The sequence below is a fragment of the Mytilus galloprovincialis genome, chromosome 13, assembly GCF_965363235.1.
Source record: "Mytilus galloprovincialis chromosome 13, xbMytGall1.hap1.1, whole genome shotgun sequence".
Classification (NCBI taxonomy): Eukaryota; Metazoa; Mollusca; class Bivalvia; order Mytilida; family Mytilidae; genus Mytilus; species Mytilus galloprovincialis.
The window spans coordinates 44,559,670-44,570,971 of NC_134850.1; the positions used below are offsets into that span (position 1 = coordinate 44,559,670).

Genomic DNA, 11,302 nt, shown 5'->3' on the forward strand with positions numbered 1-11,302 from the left:
TAAGGAAATTTTGCTGTTTTTGGTTATTATCTTGAATATTATTATAGATAGAAATAAACTGTAAACAGCAATAATGTTCAGCAAAGTAAGATTTACAAATAAGTGAACATGACTGAAATGGTCAGTTGACCCCTTTAGGAGTTATTGCCCTTTATAGTCAATTTTTAACCATTTTTCGTAAATCTTAGTAATCTATTACAAAAATCTTCTCTGAAATCACTGGGCCAAATTAAACCAAACTTGGCCACAATCATCATTGGGGTATCTAGTTTAAAAAATGTGTGGCGTGACCTGGCCAACCAACCAAGATGGCCACCACATCTAAAACTAGAACATAGGGGCAAAATTCAGTTTTTGGCTTATAACTCAAAAACCAAAGCATTTAGAGCAAATCTGACAGAAGTAAAATTGATTATCAGGTCAAGATCTATCTGCCCTGAAATTTTCAGATGAATCAGACTACCTGTTGTTGGGTTGCTGCCCCTGAATTGGTAATTTTAAGGAAATTTTGCTGTTTTTGGTTATTATCTTGAATATTATTATAGATAGAGATAAACTGTAAACAGCAATAATGTTCAGCAAAGTAAGATTTACAAATAAGTCAACATGACTGAAATGGTCAGTTGACCCCTTTAGGAGTTATTGCCCTTTATAGTCAATTTTGAACAATTTTTCGTAAATCTTAGTTATCTTTTACAAAAATCTTCTCTGAAACTACTGGGCCAAGTTCATTAAAGATAGAGATAATTGTAAGCAGCAAGAATGTTCAGTAAAGTAAGATTTACAAACACATCACCATCACCAAAACACAATTTTGTCATGAATCCATCTGCGTCCTTTGTTTAATATTCACATAGACCAAGGTGAGCGACACAGGCTCTTTAGAGCCTCTAGTTTCGACCTCATTTTCATGGTTCAGTGATGGCTTTTGAAAAATGTATTTAATTTTTCTTGTAAAGTACTTGTGTACGGAGCATAGAATAACTATTTGATATATGGGATCCTTGCAAGGTCTACATGTCTGTGTTAGACAGGTCTTGCCTAAGTTGTTGACCTCATTTCATTGATCAGTGATCATAACTTAATTTTTCCTGGTCAGGTTATTTATATCCTATTCCTGTTAACTGCAATAGGTCATTTATACTCATTGTGAGGTGTTAATGTCGACTGACTGTTTTCGTCTCACATAGACCTCATTTTCAAAGTTTATTGGCCAAGAAAGTTTTTGTGGTTAGGTCTGTTCCTATGCAATGCATGATTGTAAGGTGTTTTTCTGAGTAACCTTGTTTTCATGGTTCATTAGTCAACATTAAGATTTTGTGGTTTAATGCACTCATCAGATACTATTAGGCAAACTATGTTTGGTGTATCATATGGTATGATTGGAAAGTGTAAAATATCTATGACCTTGACCTCATTTACATGGATCATTGATAATGTTAAGTTATTTGGGAAACTTGTAGTAGAGCCATCATATTACAGACTTTCAACATAATATTAGTCCTGATAAGTTAAGCAGGTGAGACACTTGAGTGTGTGTGCACTTATTTTCATTCCCCACTTAGGGGCATTGTGTTTATCAGTCTGTTCATCCGTTTGTCCCTCTGTCCCACTTCAGGTTAAAGTTTTTGATGAAGTTGAAGTCAAATCAACTTGAAACTTAGTACACATTATCCCTTTATAATCTTTCTAATTTTAATGCTAAATTAGAATTTTAACCCCAATTTCACAGGCCACTGAAGTTGAACACAGAAAATAAAAGTGTGAGTGGGGCATCCGTGTACTATGGACACATTCTTGTTATTCCTTGGTATCTTCAAACATTATGCTGCTGTACATGTACAGTACTATAGAGAACCATAACCAGTTTTGCAGTAAAAGACGTGATTTACTACATGAAATAACATTCTGAAAGTGTTAGTTAACATATTTTCTTTTTGAAAAACCTCAGCAAAGGTTGTAACTCCCTTAGGCAAAATTATCTACTTTACATGTAGGGCCTTAATGTCTTTTGTATATACGGTAAACCATTTGCATATTAATTTTTTGTAAACATTGAGATGTGAGAATTATTAGTAATTTAACCCTTTCCTCCATGGAATTTTTTTTTTACATACTTGATTCGCATAGGATTTTTTCAATAAAAAATAATCATCAGGTTTAAAGTATTAATGCATTGCGAAAAACATATATTTCATCAATGAAATTCCAGTCAGATATTCTCATGAATATCCTTTTTATATTAGATACCATTTTTTTAAGTCTGATAAAGTCTTTACATAGGCAATACGTTTCAACTGAGGCACTACATAAGCATCGAAAGGTGTCATTATGGAGTAAAGGGTTAAGAGATTAACTTAGTGATAAAAGGTATGAATGTAACACATTCCTTTAGTCTATGTCATTTCCAATCTTTGAACCAATGCCTACTATTACATTTGTATGTCTATTTCTGTGAACTAAATGTAAGTAGAAAAGAGAAAGGAAGAAGGAATGTCTGGAGCCGAAAAGAGATTAAAAAGACTGTGGTTGTTTTGGGGTGTGTATACATTTTAAAGTATGTAGAAACAAAATAAATGATCTGAATAATAAAGTCACTAAGTTTTGAACCTGTATTTATTAAGAAAATATAGAGGTAGACTTATTAATTTGTATAATAAACAATAAATAATATAAAATTTGAACAACAAAAAAACACTGCTATCAAACATATAGACTAAACTTTAAAACCCAATAAGAGAAATATCAAAATACATGTAGTTTCTTTGCTACCAAACCAATCTATTTAATCTTTGGTTTGCACAAATCAGAAAATATCATAATGAGTAAGGACCCTTAGATTATGGTTTGTGGATCTGGTAGCTTCCTACTTGCTTGTTTATAATTACAAAACAGTTCCCTTCCTATACAACCCAAATTTGTTTTACTATCCTGGTCAGAACTAAAGATGGCATTACATGTATGTATAGAAAAATCTTTTAAAGTTTAACTTAGAACATTTTCTTTAAACAGAATCCATACACCTTGAAACTATCATACAGAAATGTCAAATGATTATTATAAATTGATTCATTAATAAACATTTACAAAAAAAACAAAACTTTAAGAATTTCAAAAATATTGAAATACAGGAAAAACTTATTAATTATTGTTGTTGTAATTTTTATATATAGCATTCAAGTATCAATTATTTATTACAAAATTAGGTTTTGAATACAATATATTATTATAGGAATTGTATTTACAATATATTCACAACACAAACATACATGTTCAGCTTCACTTGTGTAGTACAATTAGATGACATGTATAAATATATGCTAATTTTTGTATACATGTATACCACACGTGTGTAAATGTTCATAAAACTGTCTGTACTATACATTTTAAACTATATTATAGACTATTACAATATCTTCACATTAAGAAGCTATGACTTTCTATTGAAACAAAACCTCAATAAGAGGGAAAAAAGTGCAAAAAGGGCCATCAAGGGAGCAAGAATACAACTCAATAGTGTCATTTTGTTACACCCAAAGTTCCTTGGTTTGCCGTGTATGGTTAATAGATACTGATCAAACTGTTTGGCAGCTAATGCATCATGATGAAATGGGTATGGTGCTCCTAAGCGGTGAGCAGCAGCTAGACCAGAGATCATTGCAATCTCGTGAGTATTAATCAGTGTATAAGCACCACAAAACCATGAGTGTTTCTTTCCTTGGAGATATCTCATCAAGGGGACAGTGAATGCAAAATGAGTCCAGGAATGAGAAAACTGTCTCCACCACGTCTCCAGTAAGACTTTGTCCTTCTTCACTTCATCTACAGTCCAGTATTTTTCTCTCAGATTGTCATCTAAGTATATCGTCTGGTATATATTTCTGTTGGAATTTTTCAGCTGTGGTTGGTAGTTGGATAGATTGAAAGACATTTCTATTTTGGCTGGGTCTGTCGGATCAGTTCTGACAAAGTACTGATCTTTGTCTTTGTTTACTTCATAATGTTTGTTCATGTAATTATCATCTTCATGCGTTAGAATTAAATCATTATAATATTTCACATTGCCAAGTGCTTTTCTTTCAAAGAAGGTTGGGTTTTCCAACAATTTGAGAACTGTTTCTGCATCACATGCAAACAGGATTTCATCGAATGTAGCAGTTTTCCCATCTTGGTCAATCACAGTGACATGGGTCCCATATCTCTTAACAGAAGTTATTGGTCGATTCAAACAGATTTTCACACCACTTTTTCTTAAGATGGTTTCATACATTTGTTCTAGCTTTGGAAAGGCAAACATTTCTGGGGATTGACTTAACAGAAGTTCTGAGTCATAATCAAATAAACGCAGGTCTTCATCTAAAAATACTCTAGCCATGATTGCAGCCGACACATATGGAGTACGGTTTCCTGTTCCAAAGAAAAGAGCAGTGAGTGGAAATACCATTTCATTTGCAAAATCTTCAGAAAATCCATTCCATTTTAAAACTTTGTACATTGGAACGAAAATATAAAAGAACTCAAATCTGTTGATCTTCTTCAAGACATCTTCAAAATGTTTGATTTCATTTTTCAACTTTTCCGTCAGGGGTGACTTTGCATAGTTTGTCCAATGAGTCTTCCCTTTACCAAAGGATATCATCATATGTACTGGTGATGTCTTAAATCCAAACTCCTTCATCATTATCAAAGTATTTCTGTATGACGGTGTACCTCCTTGAACCCCATAATTAACAAATGCATCTCCTTTAATATTGCTTGAACAGGCCACGCCTCCAGGTACTGATAGTTTTTCCCAGACTTCTACTTGGAATTTCTCTGGATGTTTTGATAAACTGTAAGCAGCTGCAGTTCCAGCAGCCCCAGCTCCAACAATAAGAACTCTCTTTTTACTCGTCATCTTTTCAGCACCTACAACATAAAAAATAATTTATAAAGACTTGCATAACAAGCATGACAAATGCCCAATATACTTAAATGGGGATATCAATATAAAAGTCAAGGCTAAATGTCAGTACATGAACTAATTTTGACAATTTGTTATCAATTAGCATGTTTAATTTGTTTATATGATGTGTTGTCATGGTCATTGTAAATAATCTCACAAATACATAATATATATGACTTCATGCATGTATCCAGACAGTGTCAACAATTCCTTTCATTTGATCTATAAAGTATGTGTGTAACTGTTTATTTCTTCCTCTGTGATATTTTAACCTGGGGATAATTTGTCACAGCTGTAATTTGTTTCCGTACATGGTATTTCACAGGCATTTGTATTTCGTCATGACAAATAACAGTAAAATATCTTGCCAAATGAAGTTAACGTTTATTTTTGGTAGATGACTGTTATGTTTATCTTTTAAATACTGGTTAATGAAATCATTACAGTGTGTACTGGCTGGTCATTATCGTGTATGATACGATTTTGACATGCCTACATAGTTAATGAATATGTATGACTATAGATAAGAACAGCACGTGTAGCCATAAACTGAGGGTTGTAGATTTGTAGCGTAAATGTTTAAATGTAGTTTTGAGAATATAGAAAAGATACAAAAATATTGTTTTTAATTATTAGTATCCGAGCAAGTAAAACACGGATCTATCATGGTGGAGGACTCAAATTGCACATATTAATATTGTGACTTTAATTTCGTGGTAGTTGTTTGAACAGTTCACAATGGCTTGTTTTTCTCCTGGATATAATAACTCTTTCTTTGGATTTATATAGATTTTTTGTTGACTTTATAACATTTTGTGGATATCGGAGGTGATGCTGTTGCTGTAACGATAGAACTGCGATTTAAACAAGTGAAACATATAATTATTACCTACTCATGACTTTTCAGGAACTTTATATATTGCAGCAAGGAATTGTATATTTAAAAGGAATGGAATTCCTTGATTGCAGCGAGATTTTCTATATATATATGTATACCGTATTGTGGACATGTATCTTTATTATTTCTGAACATTACATTTAACGATGGCGTTTCATTTTCATATAAGAGTTAGGCCAGTTTACTAAACTCTCTCGACTGTATTTTGCATTATATCTATTAGTTCCAAAACCATTACTAAATGTGAATAAAACGATAACCGCTGAGCTGTTTAATATTGAATCCAGTGCTTATAATGTTTTACCCGTTTTCTCCGTTTATATAATGTGATTTTATTTTTGTGTGTGAAAATTGTTTCGACACAACAGTGAGCCAACATTGTTTCAGACGTTTTATACTGATCTGTGTGTGAGATTTGCCTCGCCACAGCTAGTCAACATTAGATGGAAAGTTTATACTTGTGTGTGAGAATTGCCTCGCCACAAGGTTCTGGAATTGAGTGTGTGAAAATTGTCTCGCCACTCTCTATAGATGTAATTAAATAAGAATCCATGGATACCATAGATGTAGATGGAAGAATATTTGTGTGACAGTATTAAAAATCTTTGACATTTTGATGATATGTTTTAAAATTGATTTACATTGATTTGTTAGTGACTTTAACTTTATTTGTTTGTTATGTTGATTTTTTTTTTTTACTATTACTTTGCATGCTTGTATATAGGGCTACACGTGACTGCATTTAGAAGTAGTATATTTGTTGTTGTTGATCCTTAAATCGTGCTGATTAGGGTATTTGTAAAAGTATTTTTTGCTATTTGAGTGTCTAATTGTATTAGGAATTTTCGGGTGGAATCAAATGATTCAAAAGCTATTAAGTGTCATAGTAGCCAAAAATTGGTGGCTGGGTAGAATCAAATGATTCAAGAGTAAAAGTGGTCAAAAATTGGTGGCCGGGATTTTGTTAGAGGGGCCAAAAATTGGTGGCCGTAATTTGTTAATTGTTTGAACGTTGAACAACAGATTTAGCGCAAAAGATGTTATGCTAGAAATAACCTATGTTTTCATATATTAATATCTATTTTGATTGAATGTTGTAAGAATCTTTAATTCTCGGGGCCCGGGATTTAATGAATAATTGTGTGAGTGTGTGAGAATAAACTAGTTATTATTATTTGAAATATATTAAGAGTCACGGGTCTCTGCTAGTGTCATCACTTTGAAACATGTATGTTTATTTATAAAGCTACATTTTTATGCATCGCAAGTGTTCACTTGAGCAAGTTGACAGTTGTAATTTGTCCTGCTCTTGGAAGTATCCGTAAAATAAACAAGTGAGAGGTTAATTATGGTCAAGATTTTACGACCTATGGTATCGAACATCTGTGTCTGGGATTTCACAGAGAGATATTTATGATGTTGTGGTTTTCGACATAATGAGTTCTAATGAGATTTAATGGTTAGATTAGTTGATTTGTCACTATAAAATTTATGCACACTTGTCATTTTGACAGATCAGATAAACAGAATTTCCCGTTTCAAGACTGCAATTTAATTACACTGGTAACCTATATGATCATTGATTTAAATGTTTTATTGTTTTCTGTTTTCATATACATTTCGACATAATATTTTTTTTTACTGCATATTTCAACGAAGAAAAAGAAACCTTTTATTATATTTAAAAACTTTCTGTTTTTATTTTTATATTTTTATACAAATTTTGAAGTTATTTAATTTAACACATAGAATTATTATTTTATGAGAACTTATGATTTTTTTTTCCAAGTTTTAAATGTGTGTATATTAAAGTACAATTAGTATTTTCTGAGAGATTGTTTCAATTTATTTTTTATTTTTTATTATTATTATTTTATATAAATAGATTTCATTTACCAGTAAGAAATTTTTAGAAATTTCTAATTTGTAGGCGGGGGATGTTATGTTTATCTTTTAAATACTGGTTAATGAAATCATTACAGTGTGTACTGGCTGGTCATTATCGTGTATGATACGATTTTGACACGCCTACATAGCTAATGAATATGCATGACTATAGATAAGAACAGCACGTGTAGCCATAAACTGAGGGTTGTAGATTTGTAGCGTAAATGTTTAAATGTAGTTTTGAGAATATAGAAAAGATACAAAAATATAGTTTTTATACGACCGCAAAATTTGAAAAATTTTTCGTCGTATATTGCTATCACGTTGGCGTCGGCGTCGTCGTCGTCGTCGTCGTCGTCGTCGTCCTGCGTCCGAATACTTTTAGTTTTCGCACTCTAACTTTAGTAAAAGTGAATGGAAATCTATGAAATTTCAACACAAGGTTTATGACCACAAAAGGAAGGTTGGTATTGATTTTGGGAGTTTTGGTCCCAACATTTTAGGAATTAGGGGCCAAAAAGGGCCCAAATAAGCATTTTCTTGGTTTTCGCACTATAACTTTAGTTTAAGTTAATAGAAATCTATGAAATTTTGACACAAGGTTTATGACCACAAAAGAACGGTTGGGATTGATTTTGGGAGTTTTGGTTTCAACAGTTTAGGAATTAGGGGCCAAAAAAGGGCCCAAATAAGCATTATTCTTGGTTTTCGCACAATAACTTTAGTTTAAGTAAATAGAAATCAATGAAATTTAAACACAATGTTAATGACTACAAAAGGAAGGTTGGTATTGATTTTGGGAGTTTAGGTCCCAACAGTTTAGGAATTAGGGGCCAAAAAGGGACCCAAATAAGCATTTTTCTTGGTTTTCTCACCATAACGTTAGTATAAGTAAATAGAAATCTATGAAATTTAAACACAAGGTTTATGACCATAAAAGGAAGGTTGGTATTGATTTTGGGAGTTTTGGTCCCAACAGAATAAGGGGCCCAAAGGGTCCAAAATTAAACTTTGTTTGATATCATCAAAATTGAATAATTGGGGTTCTTTGATATGCCGAATCTAACTGTCATGACTGTGTATGTAGATTCTTAACCTTTGGTCCCGTTTTCAAATTGGTCTACATTAAGGTCCAAAGGGTCCAAAATTAAACTTAGTTTGATTTTGACAAAAAATGAATCAGTTAGGTTCTTTGATATGCTGAATCTAAAAATGTACTTAGATTCTTGATTATTGGCCCAGTTTTCAAGTTGGTCCAAATCGGGGTCCAAAATTAAACTTTGTTTGATTTCATCAAAAATTGAATAAATGGGGTTCTTTGATATACCAAATCTAACTGTGTATGTAGATTCTTCATTTTTGGTCCTGTTTTCAAATTGCTCTACACTAAAGTCCAAAGGGTCCAAAATTAAACTTAGTCTGATTTTAACAAAAATTGAAATCTTGGGGTTCTTTGAAATGCTGAATCCAAAAATGTACTTCGATTTTTTATTATGGGCCCAGTTTTCAAGTTGGTCCAAATCAGGATCCAAAATTATTATATTAAGTATTGTGCAATAGCAAGTCTTTTCAATTGCACAGTATTGCGCAATGGCAGGAAATATCTAATTGCACAATATTGTGAAATAGCAAATTATTTTTTTAATTAGAGTTATCTTTCTTTGTCCAGAATAGTAAGCAAGAAATATCTAATTGCAAAATATTGTGCAATAGCAAGATTTTTTTTAATTGGAGTTATCTTTCTTTGTGCAGAATCAACTTAAATCTTTGTTATATACAATATACAATGTATATTCACTTTTTACAACCAACTGATAAATTAAAATAATCTTTACCATTCAGTGATAACAAGCAGTTTTTTTACATCTTAATATTTTATGATGTATTTAAATGAGTAGTTATTGTTGCAAACTCCATTAGAAATTTTAATTGAGATTAGTTTTGGAATAAGGGAAAGAGGAATGTGATTAAAAAAATTGGGTTCAATTTTTTTCATTTGAAATTTCATAAATAGAAAAGAAAATTTCTTCAAACATTTTTTTGAGAGGATTAATATTCAACAGCATAGTGAATTGCTCTAAGAGAAAACAAAAAACTTAAGTTCATTAGAACACATTCATTCTGTGTCAGAAACCTATGCTGTGTCAACTATTTAATCACAATCCAAATTTAGAGCTGAATCCAGCTTGAATGTTGTGTCCATACTTGCCCCAACTGTTCAGGGTTCAACCTCTGCGGTCGTATAAAGCTACGCCCTGCGGAGCATCTGGTTAATTATTAGTATCCGAGCAAGTAAAACACGGATCTATCATGACAATAAAATGTACACTTTCTTTTAGACAAGAAAAAATTGACTGATTTTGTAGAATCGCGTTATTTTTTCCCCACAAATAGCAGTAACGATAATTATTTGACATGTTTTAGACCTCTTACAAATCCAATATTTATCAATTTGATGCTAGCGGTAGCCGAATAATGAGCGTTCGATGCCCTCAGTCGATGCCTGACAGTAAAGGGCATTCCTACCGCTAGTCCAAAAAATTATGACATCTATATTTTTTTTCTGGGACACCGAAGTCATAACCCTGAAGCCATTTTTTACGTCTGGACTTTTATTTATTTTGCTCTCAACTTGATATATCCTAGAACTCCCAAGAAACATCACTTCCAGTGAATGTAAAATATCAAACTGGGTAAATTGAAATGGACCCGAAATTTCCAGAACGTTTGATTTACATTATCAGGAAATTTGGGTCTGTCAAATTTTACGGAGTTTAATATTTTATACTCTTCTGTCTTCGGAAGTGACGTATTTTGGGAGTTCTTGGATATCATGTTGACACAAAAAAAAATATTTGTCCACCTCATTTTTGGAAATATTTTGCATCAATAAGCACAAAAAAGGTAAAACTTTGTAACTACAAAAAAAATTCTGGCCGGTAATGAAAATTTCATGTCAAAATTTTTGACATGAAATTATTATTAGGTGGCAAAGTTCCCCCCAAAATTGCTCTCGAAGTCCAGACGTAAAAAAATGGTTCAGTGTTATGACGTCATCGGAAGGTGTTCTAGAAAAAAAAGCATTGCCAGAGTCATAATTATTTGAACTATCCTACCATATATATAAATTAATCTATAAATTTCACATGAATAAATTAATAAGTGATCTGAGCTGTTACATATTTATTTTCCATACCATAATTAAAGAAATCAATTATTTAATTAAATGACACTTTTTTCCTGATATTATTTATATATTAACTGGTGCTATAAAACAAAATTTACAGTTACAAATGTATGAAGTATGCCTACCTTCCATATCAACTTTTACACAGTCAACTGACATTTTACTATGATTCGTTCCTTACCTCTCTTTTAAAATTTGTTAAATGTTTGAACTTTATATTCGTCTTCCTCCAAATAAGGCCTCATGCCAGCATTTAGGTGCCAATGAACTTTTAATCTTTTAATACACGTTTTTTAACTTATGCAAAATTTATTGTTTACATAACAGACCGGTTAACCTTCACCCTTGGAATCCATTAGAACTAATCAGTAACAGGAACATTTTC

The 11,302-nt window shown here is 32.0% G+C and overlaps 1 protein-coding gene across 2 annotated transcripts; it reads right to left on the reverse strand.

The window, feature by feature from the left end:
• Positions 1–2,598: 2,598 nt before the first annotated feature.
• LOC143057602 (uncharacterized) lies at positions 2,599–11,273 on the reverse strand. 2 transcript variants are annotated; one of them, XM_076230931.1, is made up of 2 exons: positions 11,043–11,273; positions 2,599–4,908 (listed from the first exon to the last, which is right to left on the reverse strand). In XM_076230931.1, exons 1-2 carry the CDS (start codon positions 11,074–11,076, stop codon positions 3,431–3,433), a joined length of 1,512 nt encoding a protein of 503 aa, XP_076087046.1. In that variant the 5' UTR covers positions 11,077–11,273; the 3' UTR covers positions 2,599–3,430. The 2 variants fall into 2 exon arrangements, with proteins under 2 accessions (XP_076087046.1, XP_076087047.1); XM_076230932.1 differs by having other exon boundaries at positions 11,099–11,272.
• Positions 11,274–11,302: the final 29 nt, after the last annotated feature.